The sequence below is a fragment of the Callionymus lyra genome, chromosome 1 (genome assembly GCF_982586985.1).
Source record: "Callionymus lyra chromosome 1, fCalLyr1.hap1.1, whole genome shotgun sequence".
NCBI lineage: Eukaryota > Metazoa > Chordata > Actinopteri > Syngnathiformes > Callionymidae > Callionymus > Callionymus lyra.
The window spans coordinates 39,663,842-39,683,526 of NC_141818.1; the positions used below are offsets into that span (position 1 = coordinate 39,663,842).

A 19,685-nucleotide genomic window follows, 5' to 3' on the forward strand; every position below is an offset into this window, starting at 1 on the left:
AGAAACTTAACGTGTGTCGAGGTGTTTGGGTTGAACATAAACAGCCACGTTCATTAATCCCTCTTGTATATAAGTCAGTAAGCTAGTTTTAAAAGATATATTTAGGGGAAAAAACGTTTTTTTTAGATATATTTTTACATTATATTCACACTAGATATTTTAGTTCATATATAGGGTTTGTATTACATGCATACAACTAATAATTACAACATATTTTATTATAATAATTGTGTCTCACAATGACTGATATAACATGTAAATATCAATGTGTTTTCACACAGAATTAGCTGGTATATTCTATGTTTTATAAAATATATTTACTTTGATGAATGAAAAATATAAAATTAAACAAAATAATAATTCATCATGATCCATTGTGTAGAGAAGAGATGTTCAAAGCTTTTTTTTTCGAGAAGGGCCACATTTAATGAGGGGAAAACAAGCAGGGGCCAAATTTGAACCAAGACATCATATCAAGGGTTATCTCACTTTTCAAAATAAAAGCACCTGTATCATCAACCTGTTCAACACATAACTTCTTCACAGACGTAAATAAATACTAATTTATTAGAATTGCTTTGTTTTTTTTTCCATTTTACTTGTGACTTGTTTTTATTTTAACAATGTTTTAATTGTCTCTGGTTCAAAGATATAGTTTGTAATGAACCTCTCGGCCCACAGATGGTCCGGGCCTGACTTTGGAGTCTGGAGTAGAGTGGACGATACAATCAGTGATTAATGCTTTATTTTATTCTTAAGAGTAAAACAATAACAGGGACAAGAAAAGCAAAACTAAACCAAGCCTTTTATGTCGCTTACGATTATCAACCTAATAATAATATAATAATAAATTTTACTTTTAACGTAAAAGGTTTTAAGCATCTAAAACATCACCATTATGTTTCACTTTCGAATGAGCTTCGAATTCTGACAGTTTTGCGTAATATATTATAGTAATAAATTACTGTTAGCATCATCTTTCTTTCTAGCTTTCCTTTATGTATTACATTTTTTATGTGTTGTCTTCTATCCTAGTTTATCATAATTTATTTTTTGCTTTACTGTTTTTAATTTCTTTTATTTGTTTCCTATTTATTAACTGCCGTAAAGCACTTTGGTTCACCGATAGGATTGCTGTAAGGAGCTTTATAAATAAAGTACATTTAAATTAAATAAAAAGCTTATTTGTCTTCTATCTTGATGCAACTTATATACTGTATATACATACAAATTCGATTTACATTGATAGTTCTAATCACCCTCATGTCGAGTTGTTGGGTTGAGATTACAGTAATTTGTTCCTTTTTTGAGTTAAAGAATAAGATTAATGTTCATTTTAACGTAGCGACTAGAGCTCAGTGAACAAACTTCGTCCAAAAAGTCGCTTAAAAACCTCCAAATACCTCCGTACTGCTCGTCTGTAACATCCATCTTGGATTGAAGCCTCGACGAGAAGAATTGTTCCAGAACAAATCAAACAAGTTTATATTTTAAACTCGTTTGTGGCAGAAGTTTAAAGAATCACAAACAATAGAGACAGGAAGTACTACGGGGAAATATCGGAGGGCTTCCATAGCACATACATTCTACAATGTACAATTGAAATGCTCGCGATATTTACCCCGAGTACTTCCTGTCTGTATAGTTTGTGATTCTTTAAACTTATAGAAGATGGACGTTACAGACGAGCAGTATGGAGGGATTCAAATGTTTTTAAGTTTGTCTTTTTGGAGAAAGTTCGTCCAAAAATAAGAAAATAAGTGACATTTGAAACAATAGCTTTAAGTCAATCATTTTTCTTTTACATTTTTTGACCGTTTTTCGCTCATATTTGTCTAGTAATTTATTATTTTGACATTACGGTCTTTACAACAATCCCTGTGTTTAATGTGGAGGACATTACTGACTTTTGATTAACATTGTTTTATAAGTACTATAAACTTTTGAGCAGCATAAAGTATGATGAGCCTGGACACTGGTGTGAGAGTCACCAACCACCTAAAACAAGGGCATCTATTGATCACAGCTCCGCTGGCAACAAAGTGAGAACTGTTCGTCTGTCCTTTTAAGACTTGAAAAGGGGTTTTCACCCAGTTTTTGACTGATCCGTTCCCATTGTTCCCCCCCCCTTGCTGTAGTTTACCAGCCCGAACACTGTCTGTCTCTATATTAGAAGTTTGAGCTGTCAGGCGGAAGTCAATAAACCGTTTCATGTTTTTTTTTTTTTACTCGTTTTATGGCTGTATCAGCGAACAGTGAGGCTCTTGATCACATTTGAGGGACTCCAGTCAAGCTGCATCACGCTTAGGAAGTAAAGCAGGCCAAACAACCGCTGTGGGGGATTTTCAGGTTTTCATATACTTCACTCTGGAGATTTTTATAATGAAATTCTACTTTATGACTAAAAATAAGTCAGAGTTTCAAAATAAATCAACTCCGAAAATGCTACGTACGCAGTGGATGTTGTCAGATGTTTCCAGCTGGACATCCAATCTTCCGGTCATGAGAGAAAACCCTGACGGGGGTCCTGCGCTGACCCCCCCCTCGGGGCTATCAGCGGCAAGTGAAGAATGAAAGAATGCGAGCAGGTGTTATAGGCTTCGGCGTGAAGTCTGACTGTCTCGCTCCCGGCGAACCTTGCCTGATTGGCCGGGCTTGAACCAATTGAGTGGGAGGATGAGGCGCAGAGGAAGTGTCATCATCCCCGTGTGTTTCACTTTAGGCTCAACACATTGGCGGAAATAAAACTTCAAGGAAAGGTTAAGTGTTGTTCTGCACTCCAATGTGCCTCCACCAATGTGTTTTGTGTTTGTGCTCCTCGTGGTTCAGTCCAAACACTATACGGTGTAGAACAGCCATGTCCGCGACCTCCATTAAAAACTGTATTATTCAACTCAAAATTGTCTTAGAACCCACTTTTATTCCCTGGCTTTTGACACTGCAAAATACTAGTTCCTTTTCCTAGTTTTATTTGCTTTTATTGCATTTTCTTAGTGTTTTTATTTTGTGTGAAATGTATGTTTTTGTAAAGAACTTTGTGTCAACTGCTGTTGTTTTAAAGTTCAGTCGAGTTAAAAAACACTGCAACGTGAAGCTAGGTGTCGTTTTAAATCTCTAAATACTGAAAATGATAAATATATTGAATTTCTGGTCCCTGTTCTTTTTTGTTGTTTTCATAAAATGTGTCTCTCTTCTGATAAAGTATGAAGACCTCTGCTGTAGAGTGATGTTTTTACACGCTACTAGAGTTATTTTCAATTAAGATGTTATTCTCGTCATGCTTAAAACCAGGTTGTAAACATTAACTTTCATTTCGCCATTTTATTCTTGATACTACTGGATAACATTCTTAGGAACGCCTTCCACATGTGTGCAGTATGATTCATTATTATTAATGAGTCATGTGCAGCAATATCGTGATATTTATTATACACATTTGAGTCAAACCCTTTAAAGTTGATAACATATGTGTGGGTGGAAAAAGGGTCTCTACTGGGTTTCATTAGGCAAGTCGAGAATCGGGCGATAGGAGAAAATTGCGACCACATGGCATCATTATCACGAAGCACATGGAGTGAATGTGTCGAGCTGCCTTGCTGTACAGGGGAGGAAGAAACATGCGTGTTGAGACACGGTTAACGGGCCGTAACATTTGTTCAGTCCTGTTGAAAATGATGACAGCATCTTTTTTTTTTCTTTGATTTGTCTGGTACAACTAAAGTACATATGTGTCTCATCAATAGCTATGATATTGTGCTGTCAATACGTCCTTGTTTTCTTTACAGCGTTATTTACATGATACACACAGAGGTAGGATTTTTTGTTTGAAAAAAAAAAGTCAATTTATTCCTAATTTCAATCCAGTTTATTTCAACTTTAAATGTAGGGTTTTATTTAAATTAATCCCTACCACTTCGCTCACCTCTATTGCTCTAAATCTAACGCAGTACTCTGTTTACGCTTAACTGTTCTTCCTGATGTACATGTGTGTTGACTATTATGTTATTTTGTGTTTGTCTCGTACTTAAAGGGCAACTAAAGTGTTGATTTAAGTGTGTCTTAAATATATGTTGGACTCTATTGTATCATCAGTATGTTTCTGTTTGTACAAAACTATCTTTTGATCAAGATATTTACATTAGAAAATGTGCATAAGCCCCGCCCACTTAAAATGTTGTTTTTTTTGTCAAGCTAAAGTCTTGTTGACCATAACCACGCCCACTCTGCTCTGATTGGTCAAACGTTGTCAGCGCAGCGTCATCAATCCAGGAAGTGTCCGCCTCCAATCTTAAATTGGGTAACTTGGGTCTAATTATTAGGACGTAGGTAGGGACATATTTTTGAATAAACAATAAACGTGATTAAAAAAAACCTCATAAAGAAAATGTTTCCAAACTTTTGTCGACAACTGACACATTTGATGAAGTGAATACAAGCGGGGCCCTAATGTGAACAATGTGAACCAAACATTTTAATTAAACCAAAATGAATTTGTTATTTTAATTTGATTGTCAAGGAAATTAAAAAGAAATATATTCTATTATCTTTTCTTCAGATAGACCACTCATATCTCATGAAGGGCCTCAATTGGCCCCCCACGCCAGAATTTTAACGTGTTTGTGGCTGTTATAGCTGTAATATACCACAATATTTTGAGATATTAACGCACAGTTTGAAATGTAAACTTCACAACTATTGCTTAAAATTGTTCTGTAAACTTCCGGTCTCAAGAGAAAACTGCCGTGAGCTGTGATTGCAAACATGAAGTGTGGGTATGGAGGCCCTGATGCTCAACTGTACTGTTCTCTCTAACAAGGATCTTCCACGGTCGTGGTGGGGGCACGAGCTCGGGACAAACATGGCACCGAGGGACACCAGAGCAGACTTATCAAATCCCGTTAGGTAAGCCCGGGTTAGTGATTCCACGCTGCGAAACACTGGCGAGCAGATCCGTCACGTTCTCACTACATCAAAGGGAAGTGCAACGCTGCACCCCCACTTTCACAGCCACTATTTCTGCCATGAGGATCTTCAAGTGAAGGTCCACGGGGGGAGAAGAAAAAAAAAGAGAGCAGAGCACAGAGGAGGGCGTTCTCTTCGCTCACTCCATCCATGCAGCAAAGCCAAGCCTCACAACAACAAAAAAGTTCAACACGACTTCCATGTGGACCCGAGCATAAAACCTCTAATCAAACGTTGTGATTCACTCACAAATCATGACTTTAAAACCACAAAATCATCTTTTTAAATGCGCTGACCTTGCAAATAGGTAAGTTATACAGGTGTTCTCTCGTTCGTTTCGGGGGGTTATGTTCTCATTTTTTAACTGTTTAATTTTAAATATATCTGCATTGTAAGTAACTAAGTAATTAATTTTTATTTGTATAGCGCTTTTCTATACCAGGGTAACAAAGCGCTCCAACAATCAAAACAATATTCAATAAAGTATATACTTTAAAAGGCAACATAAAACTGATAACACAGTGCAGATATATTTAAAATCAACATTTACCTGCTCTTAATAATCCCTCCAGTCACGGCCGACCTGGAGGACACCTAAAATGCTTTGCCGCCCAGCAAACCAATTGCAGCTGACATTTATTTGTCACTATTGTAAGTAAGTAAGTAAGTAATTTGTAATTATATAGCGCTTTTCCAGACCAGTGACGAATCTGCCGTCACTCAATGAGCAGCGTGCAGAGAGGCATCATGGGAGTTCCCTTGTTTATTGCGCCATTAGTACCGCCATGTTCCGTTGTTGCTCAAATAAATCCCCTGTTTGTAACAGGTTGAACAATGACGTGAGTGACCACTGTATACCACAACTAGAACATTGTGGAGTGAGAGTATTCAAATACAAACTAAACAAACGTGCCAATCCGTCAATCAACAGTATAATTTAAAGCACTTAATAACACTTTTTTTGTACACAGAGCTCTATTTCCTGTGCATAGCACAAGTTCTGTTGATAACTTTTGGTAATTTTGTTTTTTGAATTCGAAGAAAACATGGAGGACGATTGAAATAATTGCTGTTGTTTGATTTCATCAGAACGGGTTGAGATCTTTTGAAGTGGCACGAGAAGATTTCAAGCTAAATTAACTGTTGAAGAACGAGTGACGTCCAACATCTTTGACGGCTCTTGCGGTGATGGGGGGGGGTTAAGGGGTGGGCGGGCGACTGATGGAGCTTGAACGTCTTGAAAAAAAAAAAAATCTGCTGACAATCATGGACTCCCAACAGCTCCATCATGACTGGACGGCATGTGCAGGAATGTCATGGTCAATGGAAATCAATCCAAACTACGGGGATTGGTGGTGGGGGGGGGGGGTTGGGTATGGAAGAGAATGAAAGAGAATGCGCCTTTGATGTGAGTGAAAACTGATCCCAGGCCTGCAGATACTGTGGCTGCGGTGGCCATCAGTGGAGGCAGCGAGGCCGACATCAATGAGAAAGCCAGAGGACTCGTGTTCTGTGATCCCTCACCGAGCTGCGACTCTTTATTAGATAAGTGAGAGAAACCTATGGAGGACGACTACTGTTTTATTGAAGACAGAGGGAGGGATGGGAAATTGGGTGGAAGGAGAAGCAACCCTGGGAAATGAGAGCGAGGCTTGGAGAAGTTTTTGGCAGGGAGTACACAGCCTGAACGCATCTGCTGCGAGGGGTAATTTCCTTCACTACAGTCAGCTGGTCTCCATACACACCTCCTCAAATCCTTCCCTCCTTCATTTTTTTTGTTAATGGGCGAGAAATCTGCCAGTAGGCTATTTTAATTTTCTCTTTTTTTTTTTTTTCTCTGCCGTGACTCCGGTTTTACTGAAGTCTGTGTCGCAAAAAAACCCAAAAAAAAACGTTTTTATTTCACACGTGCAACTTTTGGCAGAAGAAACGCAACGTTAACATCATTTCGTGGCGCGGTTGCGTGTGACAGAGGAGACGCTTCACACGCAGCATGTGGCGTCTGCCGCCGACAGCCGCAGCCAGAGCTTGCACTTCGGAATCATCGAACCAAAAGAATTTGCAAGACAATACACCGGGGGGAGCGATCTAGGACCCCGTGGTGCGACAACTTTGTTGCTTTTGGTCCAGTCATCGGCTAGAGGTGCCGAAGAAGAGCCCTTGGAAGAACCGAGGGGCCACATCTGTTATCGATGTGTTCGCAGACTTCTCTGGTGACCACTAATGGAGGAAGACATAAAGCTAAATATGTCTATTATTTCCCTCACTGTTGTTGTTGAACCTGGTGTATTATTCCAATGTACAGTCATGTTCAAATGATTAGAACTGTCTTGTTTTCTACAACCAATGGTTATAAAGTAGAAAGTTTGTATCACGTGACAGACAGAAAAGAAAAAAGCACAGTTTTTTATCGTGAAAACATGATTAATGTCTAGATATCATCCTTTAAATTTAGCTATTATGATTTATTTTTCTACCTACCATTATATTTGTGCAAAAAAAAAGTATGTTTCGTTTTTGCAGACTTTCAAAATCAACAAGAAATTGAAGAAAATAAGTCGATTATTTGTTACTGGACTCTATTTGCATGTATGGAAATAAGCTCCAAATACAATTTTTACTTTTTTTTTTTTTTTTCATAGGCCTTTAATATGTTGAAGTCTAATGTAAAACTTTTATAATGTCAAACATTTCAGGACTTTTTTATTCGTGCTGGTTTTTCCTTGATTCTCTGAGACTCTTGTGTTTGTCTCTTTGTTATCTTGACCTTTAAAGTATATATTTTTATTATAAAGAGTATTGTTTTGATTGTTTAAGCGCCTTGTGACCCTGGTCTGGAAAACGATCTATAAATATTACTTACTTACTTACTTACTTAAATTTCATCAGAAAGAAAAAGACCAGGATGCCTTATTTATCATGTGCCACAACAAGATTTGCAATTTATAAAAACCAAGATTAAAGCCACGAAAATCGATGACGCAAACTGCAAATTATATTTCATTAAGGTCATAAAACACAGATCCTGAATCCCAGATGAAATTAGGAAACACGTTCTAGTCTGGAAAGAAGTCTGGTAATTAACAGAGACCGTGTACAGTATGTTGTTTTATGTTATTATCCAACTACCACTGTTCATATACTGTCATGTGCCTGGGCATAATAGGATTAGGTCGGACAGCTGCTGGTGTGCCATTCGCTTTGTGTCTGACCTAAGAGGCTGAAATTTGCAAACGCGACAGACACAGGAAATCTGCCATTGAAAGACCTGCAGCTGGTCTGAAAACGATACTGGTACAAGGGACGACAAAACATCCTCGCTCGGTCCCCTAGAAAGACCTCAGTGGCCTCTGAGCCTCGAGGACTTGGCCATCTTATTAGAAGAGCGAGAGGGAAATAAACACTTCCAGCTCATAAACAAATGCATCACTCTTTTTCGGACACAGATACTTTTGTCGTCAGAAAGATCAGAAACTTAAGAAGACGATAAACACAACATCGAGTCTTCAATCAACAAACAACGACCATACAATCCAGGGAAAACTTCTTTTTTTTTTACGGGTACTTACCGTTCTGGGCATGGGCGGCGACAGGGAGCCGTTGTTCATGTACGAGTCGTTGTTCATGTTGTTCATCATGATGTAGCCGGGGTATCCTGTGTAAGGGTGGCCTTTACTGTACAAGTCTTGAAGTTTTCCTGTGAACATTTAAAATGAAGAATAGTGTCAACACCCTCCATCCAACAACTGTTTAAAGTTCTGTTTTTCAAGGTCTTTTAACCATTTAAAAAATTGGTAATAATACGATTTTAGGCCCAGAAGAGACGCTGTGGTTAAAGGTAATAAAAACTGAAGGTGACCTAACTGAAACTAATGTATTTTTCAACGTAAAATGAACTTGAATATTAAATAAGGTTGCTATAGTATCATTTTCCATTGCATCGACCCTTGCCCTTTTCCGCCGGTGGCCTTTTGTTGGTGCCTCTTTTTCCTCTTCTTGGAGAGGAGAGTGATATTATGCAGCGGAACAATGGAGTCCCTCTGTGCCAATTAGCACCAATTAGAAGAACATACAGACTGTGTCAAAACAAGAGACGCCCCAACTGTTCCTCTACGCCTTTGACCTCACGGAGGGCTTTATACAAGAGGCCTCAATTCATCACCGCCCGCCAATGAACTGCTGTCTAACAAAGCCAGGGCGGGCGGGAAGGGGCGGGGCGGGGGGGGGCGGTGTTTGAGGTATTTATCCTGATGGCATCGTGGATCTTGTTGAGAAGAAAAGCCCGTGTTTGGTTTGAAGGAGATTGTTTTCACCCATGAAAGAGTGAACAAAGAGGTGACACACTCCCTCTTCAGAGTCCTAATGATGACCTGCAGCAGCAGGGGTCACGCTACAATGGAAGAGGGGGGGTAAAGCCTCGAGCCACAGCTGGAAAAGCAAAATGATGAGTTGGCTCCAGACTGGAGCGTTCTCTACCTGTGCTGGTACCCACACCTGTGCAGGTAACAGGTTGTTGTTGCAACGAAACGTGCGTGGACAGGTCGAAAAAAGTGATGCAGGATTTATTTAATAGAATAGAATGCTTTTATCCGTATAATGAAATGATGTTGACAGCAAATTAAATAAGGTTAAATAATATGTCGTTTATTTCCTTATTTTTTCACATTTAAATAGTTTCAAACTCATCTTTTCATCTGGACATTTTACATCTATGGTTAACATACAATTTTCTTACTCTTTTACTGAAAAATATTGACCATGTCTTCGAATTTAATTGATGTTTCGCCGTTTGTCTTCTACGACAACGCTTTTTTCATTTATAACAATCTTGTGGTTTTTTCCTATGATTTTGTTTATATTGTTGTCCATGTTATTACTATGAGAAAGTTATTTTCCTGCTATTGTTGATGTTGAGTTTGATGTAGACGTAACATTTTTGTTATTTTATTCGTTCTTAATATGTCTACGAATATCACATTATTCTTTTCATTCATGTTATTGTTGTTCATTATTCTATGACCCGCTATTGACAAAACTATATACTTCTTTTTTTTTCATTTTGTTAAAAAAGACAGCGAAGAATTGATGATTATCCCAGATGAACACATGGATGTCACATTATGCTGTCAGATAAGGTAAGTTAAAATGTTGTCTTGTAATTGCCGAAATGATCTGTTTGTAACATTTCATTTAATCTACATCTCATATATCAGAGTGAATCCTTTAACGTGGTCTTAATGGAAAACAACAGACTCATTAGCTTATGTGTAATAAAATGCTAACTCAGGAAACTAACTTTGTTTCAAACAATATCTAAAAAAAACAAGTTGGAAGTCACTTACCATCATCTTGATGATCTCTGTGTTTTTCATGATATGAATCTTGTATTTGGGACTGTCTAGCTGCCTGTCAAAATGTGGGGGAGAAAAAGAATTAGTCTGTGAATTGTTCAGACAGTAAAGGTCAAAATAATACACAAAAGCATGTCAGATGATCAGAAATCCATCCAACTAACCCCTCAAACGTGACCCAGAAACATTTGATCTCATCATAATAAACCAAGAAGATTGTGTCAAGCCAAGCTAGTCCTTTAAATGAAAAGAAAATCCTGCACAAATCCAACTCCTACACCCATTATCTTTTTTATTTTGATAGCAGAACTGGGAGGATGAGCTATTTTTTTTTTTTTTTGGGAGAGTTCAGACCCCTCAGGATGGCTTCAAGCTGAGCGAAGGAACTTCACTGGATTCCTAATTAACATCTCCCGGAACATTTTTTTAGGGAAGGTTTTTTAAAACCAGTCTCTATTATTCCATCGACGACGACACACTTTGAAAGAGTATAAGCTGCCGCCAGAATCGCAAACTAAATGATTGATTACAGCATTTTTAGAAGTCAGTCTCAAAAAAAAACAACACCAGCATCGAGACAATGGGAGACGAAAATCTCAATCGTTTTTCCGGGTAGATTTTCCCGAACATTTGCGTCGTCATCACATGGCTGTACGAGTTCGAACCGTCTTGTGAGACACTTGGTGTCGATTTTACGTGCTTGTGTTTTGGGTCAAACACAAGGCCTCACATGCTCATCCTCGCCATTAGAGACGCCATGTTTCGACTTGATGGAAATACATTTTAATGAAGATGATGCCTGTGTTTTATCACTGGTTGTGTTGGATTTTTTTGTATGTGTTGCTGCCACAAAGGTGTATTTATTTATAAACAAGAAGTGGGAAAATGCGGTGTTTATAAATCAATATATGGGTGATTTTATGGTGTGAGAATGAAGGAATATCTGGTGATTCCAGGGGTCAATCAGAGGCCCTTCAGGAGTTGTTTTTGTGTCATGTGTCAGAGCATCTTCTCACTGCCTGCTGTGATGGAGAGAGTTGGAGACTCATTTCAAAAACACTCACATCATGGCTGTTGCTGTTGGGGCTGCTCTCCGACTCGTGGACCAGCGAGGACTTGATGTCCGCCAGGTCTCCCTCCTCCTCCGAGTTGCTGAGCTCGGCGAAGATCTGCTCCTTCTGCGGGTCGCCCTCGTCCTTGAAGGGGATCATCTCGTCCGTGGCGCACAGCTCCGGGTCTCCACCGCCTGAAAGCTGAGGCATGTTTCTGGATCTTTTTTTTTTAAGGAGCGACTGCGAGACTGGGAGAATAAAAATAAATAAAAATAAATGGGGAAGGGAGGGGAAAAAAAACTCCCACTTTAAAATCCAGATGGAGGACGCGAGATATAAAATAAAAAAAAGAGCAACAGGAGAGTCCGAGAACTTAGATGACTTGAGTCCGCCTCGGTGTCATGAGGGGAAAACTAAAGAAGGCGGTCACGTGATTTAAAAAAAAAACATCGCATGTATCCCTTGTTATAAGTGCCTTTTTTAGTGAAGAAGAAATACGTCCTTGAAATGTGTCCAAAAGTTGACGCGTCCCCTTCTGGCTCGACTGTGGACAGTTGCGTTCAGTTCAGGAGATGACTCGGGTCTGAACACATCCTGAAATAAAAGTCAAAAAAAAGAGGAAAAAAGAGAGAAAAAGGTTTCCGCGGACAAGACTTGTTCCCACTGATCCCGCCGCGCTTCCACGGTGTAATGTAACCAGCGTGTGTGTGTGAGTGTGTGTGTGTGTGTCGGTAATGTAGCCGAGCTCCCTCCTCCTCCTCCTCCTCCTCCTCTTCCTCCTCCTTCTTCTTCTTCTTCTTCTTCTTCTTCTTCTCCTCTTCTCTCCGTCACTGGGAGGAAAGGAGAGATGAAAGAGAAGCCGCGGCTGTGATTGACAGTCCTCCTGAGAGAGAGGTTTACACCGCGATCGCAACACACCGACACACACTCGCACACACGGACACACACTCGCAACACACGGACACACACTCGCACACACGGACACACACTCGCACACACAACATCACAATACGTGTTGGATTCGGATAAAATGAGATTTACGTCATCTTATCTCTAGTTACGTCCACTTTGTTGTTTCTACTTGTGTGACCTGTGAACTTGAATGACCTTGCCAGCGAAAGAGAGGTCAAGGCCAAAGAAAGTCGTAATTTTTTTTATTTATTCTGAAGCAGTCTTGATGTCACGTGTGGTGACGTCGTTAACTGGATTTTTTATTTATTGAATTTGATTTTTTTTTTGTATTTACCAATGAGTACGAAAAGTTTCATCCCAGCTCTGACGTCAGAGTCAAACCTACTTCGTTTATTTCGCTATTCTAAAATAAAGAAATTAGAGTTCAATGTTTATGACATTATATTGAATATTTATTCAACTTTTTTTATTTATTTTTTTAAATCACGGCAGGCGCAAGTTCAGGGGCCCCCCATAAAAACACTTGCCGTCCACTGAGGGGCCCTTGGGCCGGTGAGACTATTTGCTAACTTAAAAGTGTCGCCATCGAAGGTGTACCGTCAGTCAATGGAACCTCCTCGCGAAAATGTTTTATATTTTCATCGATCCGAAAATGATTCTTAAATTAAATGAATGAAAAATATATAAACACGTTCAAATATCAGAAAATGTATCGAACCATTTAATCCAGCATATAAATATTCCACTATTTCGAATTATGTGTACTTAAAATTAAATTTTAATCTTCCATCTGATCATTAATAATCCGTTGTTTTGCCCCTATATTTTTTTTGTATATTTTTATATATATATATATATATATATATATATATATATATATATATATATATATACGTTATATGTTATATAATAACTTTTAATATCAAATATGTGTCGCAAAAAATGTAAGGGCAAAAAACGAATGATTAATAATCAGATGGGAGATTAAAATAGAATGATACGAATATATATATATATAACGCCAACTGTTATTACTATTATTTTGAATTTTACAATTGTAATAATAACGTGTTTGACTTATAAAATACATATTTGTCTCATAAACAAGCTCTGAGGATGGATTTTATTATTATTATTATTACAATTGTAAAATTGAAAATAATAGTAATAACAGTTGGCGTGACGTGTAACACAAATATGGAATCGAATATTTCTGTCATTTTTTTCTCCACCATATTAAAGAATCTCGTCATAACAGGGAACGACGCTCGAGCGCGTGCACGACAGGAGAAATGGTGGAAGAAACGCTGGACGTGTCGTGAGTTCTGAGCGAGAGATTGCGTGAGAATCGCAGTCGGAGGATGGAGGCAGATCTTTATAAAGCGCGGAGGAGGGGTTAGCGGGGAGGAGCCGCGGCTCCCTTTGATCTCGCGGCGGCAGGCTCTTTCATCCCCCCCTCCTCTCCCCCCTTTCACCCGCCTCACCCACTTCCTCCCCTTCCTCGCTCCCCCCTCGCCTTTGTATGACTAAATTTGGAGCGAGTGTGGATCGCGGCCAACATTTCCACGTGTGCCTTCATCCCAGCTGAGAGAGAGAGAAAGAAAAGGGGGAGAGAAAGGGGGGGAGAGAAGGGGGTTCTCTTCCGGGTAAGGAGAGAGAGAAAAAAAAGATCAAAGGCTTTCGGGTTTTGGAAGCCGCGCGTGGATTGAAGAGAGACTGGCTGCATTCCAGCGGGGAGCGCGCAGCCACCGCACGCGTGCGCGCGCCGTGCGCGACCAGACAGAGCTAATTAGAAAGATTTCACGCACGCAGAGCCCGAGAACCAAAACCTATCGTTAAAAAAAAACAAAAAAACATTTCCCTCTTTTTTTTTTTTTGGTCTGACTTTTTTTAATTCCATTTGCTTGTTTCCTGGCGCGCCGTGAAGTTGTCGCTCCATAACCCTGGATCTACGCTCGTAGGGACGACGTTAAAAACGGGCGTTATTATCCCTGGCTCCGTTTTTGACAATTTCACCTTGGATAGGGATTAACGAAGTGTGAACATTGAAGGGACTATTTATAGGATCGTAGGCCTGTTAGAAGAGACAGAAACACGGGGGCCTTGAGGGACGATCCAAATAGAACGGATTAAACCATACACACGCATTAAACATCCCATAGTATAGCCATTTAGACTAAATCTAATTTAATAATAATGTAGATTTGAATCCTAACAAACTCTCAAAAACATGCAGTTGATCGCTTGATAAAAGGTTTGAATAAGGTGTGTCACTTACCTGTGGATTATTGGTTCTCTCTTGTACTTTTGTTTATAAATAAAGTTATATTTGTCAATTAAATGAAAAAATTGCAGCCTTTTTTTTTTTAAAACTCTATTTTCATGACACAAATAATTATTCTACTTGACTGAAATATGGAGTTGGATTCCCTACCCTTAAATTCCCTTAAATAAAAACAAAACAATTAAATGTAATTTTATATATTAACAATAATTATTTAAACAATACTTTTTTTTTTTTTTGTTGCTGCAATGATGACGCGACTCCTTCCTTACTCACAGTATGTCATATATTAACAGCTTTGTTTTCCCTAAAATATTTTGGGTTATGTTTTTTTTTTTTTTGGTCAAATGTTCCTTAAACGTGGACTTAAGTGATACAAGAAAAACATCAGTTGATGATTTTTGTGGGTGAGACCTTTCAGGCCTCCAGGGCCCATGATGTAAAATACAGTATACAAGTGAATATTTAATTAAAGAATAAATACTATTTACTGTCTTAAACATGGATTCTATAAATAACAATCATATAATGTAGACATGTACACAACTCCATATGTGATGATGCAGCAAAATATAAAACATGAAAAGCAAAGAAATTGAAAACGACTAATATATATATAATCATAAATAATTAACAAGTCAGCATCATTTTTTGTATTTACATCGTTCTTAAATGAAAGAAATAAGAATACATGAATGCAGTAATCATATACATTATGTTTTGTAAGTTGGTTTAAAAAAGAAAAAAGGCCACAAAGACATTGATTTGACCAAAAAAACACACACACACACACAATCAATAACAGACCATAATGCGCCGATATTACATAAAATGACCCCAAAAAAAGTAATTATTAAACAACAACGTTGACTACAAAATACTTTAAGTTACATCAGAAACTGACTAAAATTGAATAACAACAAGGACACAAACCAATTCAAATTCAATTCAAAGCGTTTATTGTCATAGGTACATACATATATATAGATATATATATATATATATATATATATATATATATATATATATATATAGATATAGATATAGATATAGATATAGATATAGATATAGATATATAAATCAATATAAATACATTTGAAAGAATAAAATCTAAAAACACAGCAACAAAAGTACAAGTAGTGCATGAAACCTATAACAATAGTCACACACTCATATTCCTGATGTAATTACATGTATCAAGACACATGTTGAAGAAGAAAACAAATCTGCTCACATCATGACATCATGACATCATGACAGGACCAGATAAGAGTGAAAAAAAAGAAGTCATTTCTTATCTTAAACATCGATGAATAATTGATCATTCAATGTCCTCCTATATGCAGCCAAAATACAAATTCTTCAGGGGGAGAAAAAAAAAAAACCCAGTCCATTTGTTATCCACTTAATAATAAAACCGTGACAGACGCCGCACAATGTGACTTTTCTTTCTTCCCCTCATTTGTTTATTGTTGGTAGGAAAAACGAGCGGCGGCGTGTTATGAATCCAGACACGTCGCCGGGCTTTTGCTCTGCACTGTAATGGTTTGTGACTCGATGACAAGCCGCACACGCCAGCCTCGCTAATGAAGCCGCTGTCAGAACGCCTCACGCTTCCCCCGTAACTTCCTTCCCTCGCTCTCTCTCTCTTTGTGCAAATGAAAGTTGGACGGAGAGGCGAGCGAGGCGTAGGCCCAACGCAGCGACATTAGCATTTCCCTCTTAATGAGTTCATAACAGTGACCCCTCTGGATGGCACATGAAAAAAGAAAGAAGTCCTGCTGCGCCGTGACCTGGATCCAGTTGTGTCTCTCATGTAAGCTGCTGCGTTTTCAATGTTATATAAGGGATTCTTTAGGATTCTTCTTCATGATCGTCTGAAGGAATTCATAATTCAAGTCCTTGCATCGTTTTTTTCGCATAGGAGGCATCATTTGTCTTACACGCTGATGGTAATGTACGACAATAAGCAAAAGGAAGTGAAACAGAAATCTATTAACGTCTTTTCTTTTATCTGTTTTATTTGCAGTTGCAGGGATTCTTCAAACAGAAATTACCCTAATGATCTCCAGTTCACTCGGCTTTGGCTTCCAAAAGTCTGCGTCTGTTTATCTGCGAGATCTGCTCAACTTTGTCCAGGTGAGCAGATCTCTTCTCTCGCTTCCTTTCAGAAAAAAAAAGAAATGATAGTTGGTCGCCAAGAAAACGACAGGAAACAAACACCGCGTTACGATGATGAGAGGTTGCGATTGAAGAAGCCATCCATCACAGGTGCGGTGGGAGGTCCCAGGTGAGTGATAGTTTCGGTGCTGCTCTTTGATTGACAGCAGGTGAGTCGCTGTCTCCAAAGAGGAGGAAGTGGGCTCGGGGGTAAAAAGCCGAGGAAGAGCAGGGCAGGACGTGTGATCTCTAGATTTATAGAAGCGCTGTCAGGCGGCTGTCTCCGCCGCGCTGTTATTAAAAGTGAAATTATCTCCTTGATGGAAGATGAGGGGAATTTGTCGTGAAGTGTGGACAATTTGGAAGTGTTCTGTTTAGAAAGTTGTGCGTGAGGAGAGAGGGAAGCTAGAGAAGGAGGGGAAAAAGGTGGATGCAGGTAGCAAAGCTAACATGTGATTAGAAAAGTGATTACAAATAGTTCAGTCTAGACACGTTTTCTTTCTCTGACGCTTTTTCTACAAATGATAGATGGATGGATGGATTGATGGATGGACGGACGGACGGACGGACGGACGGACGGACGGACGGACGGACGGACGGACGGACGGACGGACGGACGGACGGACGGACGGATAGATAGATAGATAGATAGATAGATAGATAGATAGATAGATAGATAGATAGATAGATAGATAGATAGATAGATAGATAGATAGATAGATAGATAGATAGATAGATAGATAGATAGATAGATAGATAGATAGATAGATAGATAGATAGATAGATAGATAGATAGATAGATAGATAGATAGATAGATAGATAGATAGATAGATAGATAGATAGATAGATAGATAGATAGATAGATAGATAGATAGATAGATAGATAGATAGATAGATAGATAGATAGATAGATAGATAGATAGATAGATAGATAGATAGATAGATAGATAGATAGATAGATAGATAGATAGATAGATAGATAGATAGATAGATAGATAGATAGATAGATAGATAGATAGATAGATAGATAGATAGATAGATAGATAGATAGATAGATAGATAGAATGTGTCAAATAAATCCTTTGAAGCTCGAGAAAGACTCGTCTTGGAGTTAGCATAACATGGACTTTAACAACGTCCAGCGTTTCTTGAAAAGTCCTTCTTAAAAAATGGCTTTGCAAGTTTATCCGTGACCAGATCAATCTCTTCAGCCATTGTGTGTTGAAAAACAAATTAAAATGTACTAAAATCACCGTTTTAGCTCCATGTGACAGGTCTCAGTGCTATCCAATCAGAGGACATGAACATGTCACGTGTTCAACGCATTCAGCGTTGTGGAAGCTATGACGCGTGTAGCTTCCAAAGCGCTGACGTTGTGTCGCCAACTGGAATCTGATTGGTTAACACAACCCTTCAGCTGCCGTTGATTTCAATGGACAAGAGCCACTTCTGAAACGACTGAAGGCCTCGGGTAGATTTCTTCTGGCAACACGTGACAGCTCAAGTATGATTGGACGAAAGCTCTCACATGAACGTACAATCCTATCTATCTTATCTTATTATCTATTGTACAAATCAAACACACCAATAAAAGCTTGAACTAGAACTATTTTTTATAGATTTGCTTCACATGAGGAATATGTTTAAATTAACCAAGTGTTGTTCTGACATCCTTCACATCCATTCACTTCAAGATGGTAGCTGCTCACACTAAAGCGCCTTCAAGAGGTTTCATGAGAAAAGAAAAATCTCAAGAAGCAGATTTTTCTCTTCTTCACTCGTCTCGACTGCACCAGGCTGTCACCTGTGAAGATTGATGGGCAGGTTGACACTTCGCTGCGCCGAGCGCCTCCAGGATCTGTTACGGGGTTCACTTACAAATTGGGAAAAATGGGAACGACCCCTTAGGAAGCCTGTAGGAAATCTGCTCAGCGCACATTGAGGAAGATGTTTTAGTCCAACGTTATAAAGTTTAACATGCGACAGCATTTAACGTAAGTCCCAATATTTTATGGTAAAACAGGTACGTACTCGGAATACCTGTTAACATGAACTCAATCTGTCTCTTTTGCATTCCTTTATCGGTTGGCTGCACAGGGCCTGGAAAATCTGGTGGAGCTAGTTTTTCTCAATCATTAACCACCATCACGCCACAAAAAATCTATTGTTCCCATGAAGGGGAGCCGAAAAACGACCGATCCATTTTATTTTAGGTGAAATGTTTTCGGTTTAGGAACTGATTGAGGTTCATTCTTCTCGACCACTAAAGTTTTGCTGAGCTGGATTTATGCGTTTGTGCACTTGCTGCGACAGAAAAACACAGCAGAGTAAATTCACACATGGATTGGTTGTGTATTTGATTCCTTCTTGCAACACACACCACAATGTTAAGAATTCTTAACCCAGTTTAATCTTACCTGACAAGGTTGCCATGTCATGTTTTTATTTTTTAAATTATGTTTACATCATTCAATATCAAAAGAGGATAAATTACATTCAGATTTGTTTTGTCTGTCTTGAGTTTTAAAAGCAAGTATTGACAACTTTAATAACAATAACTATAGAAAGAAAACAGATTTTGGCCAATTTCAATATATTTTGCCATATTTATATATGATTTGTATTTTAAGTCGGTATTAAATAGATTACTTTAACTTACTGTATTTTGGTTTCCAGTGAGAAATAGACAACATTTGTTATTGGCTTTAAAATCCTTTCCACATAATATCATTCATGATTCCAATTTTTTATGTATTTGTGTTTTTTTTTTACATTTAGTAGTATTAGTAGTTATTAACACTTGGTAGTCCATAAGAAGAGAATTCATATAAATTCATACATGGATCAAGCACTCAAATTTAAAATGACAAAAAAAAAGTAGTTGAGGGAAAACCATCAGTAGTTCTTACCACAAGGAAAAGTTGATCTTGTTGAACCAAACTTTTAAATCCACAGGAGATGGA

At 38.4% G+C, this 19,685-nt stretch overlaps 1 protein-coding gene across 2 annotated transcripts in view; it reads right to left on the bottom strand.

The window, feature by feature from the left end:
* lef1 (lymphoid enhancer-binding factor 1) overlaps positions 1-12,094 on the bottom strand; it is a 45,965-nt gene extending 33,871 nt beyond the window's left edge. Inside the window, exons 1-3 of one of the 2 annotated variants that reach the window (XM_087807010.1) lie at positions 11,378-12,094; positions 10,305-10,368; positions 8,532-8,659 (exon numbers count right to left, since the gene is read on the bottom strand). In XM_087807010.1, the coding sequence (XP_087663136.1) occupies positions 8,532-8,659; positions 10,305-10,368; positions 11,378-11,575 (390 nt within the window). In that variant the 5' untranslated portion in view covers positions 11,576-12,094. The remainder of the gene's footprint in view (positions 1-8,531; positions 8,660-10,304; positions 10,369-11,377) is intronic. The other variant, XM_087807019.1, reaches the window with a different exon arrangement.
* Between the last annotated feature and the right edge of the window lie 7,591 nt (positions 12,095-19,685).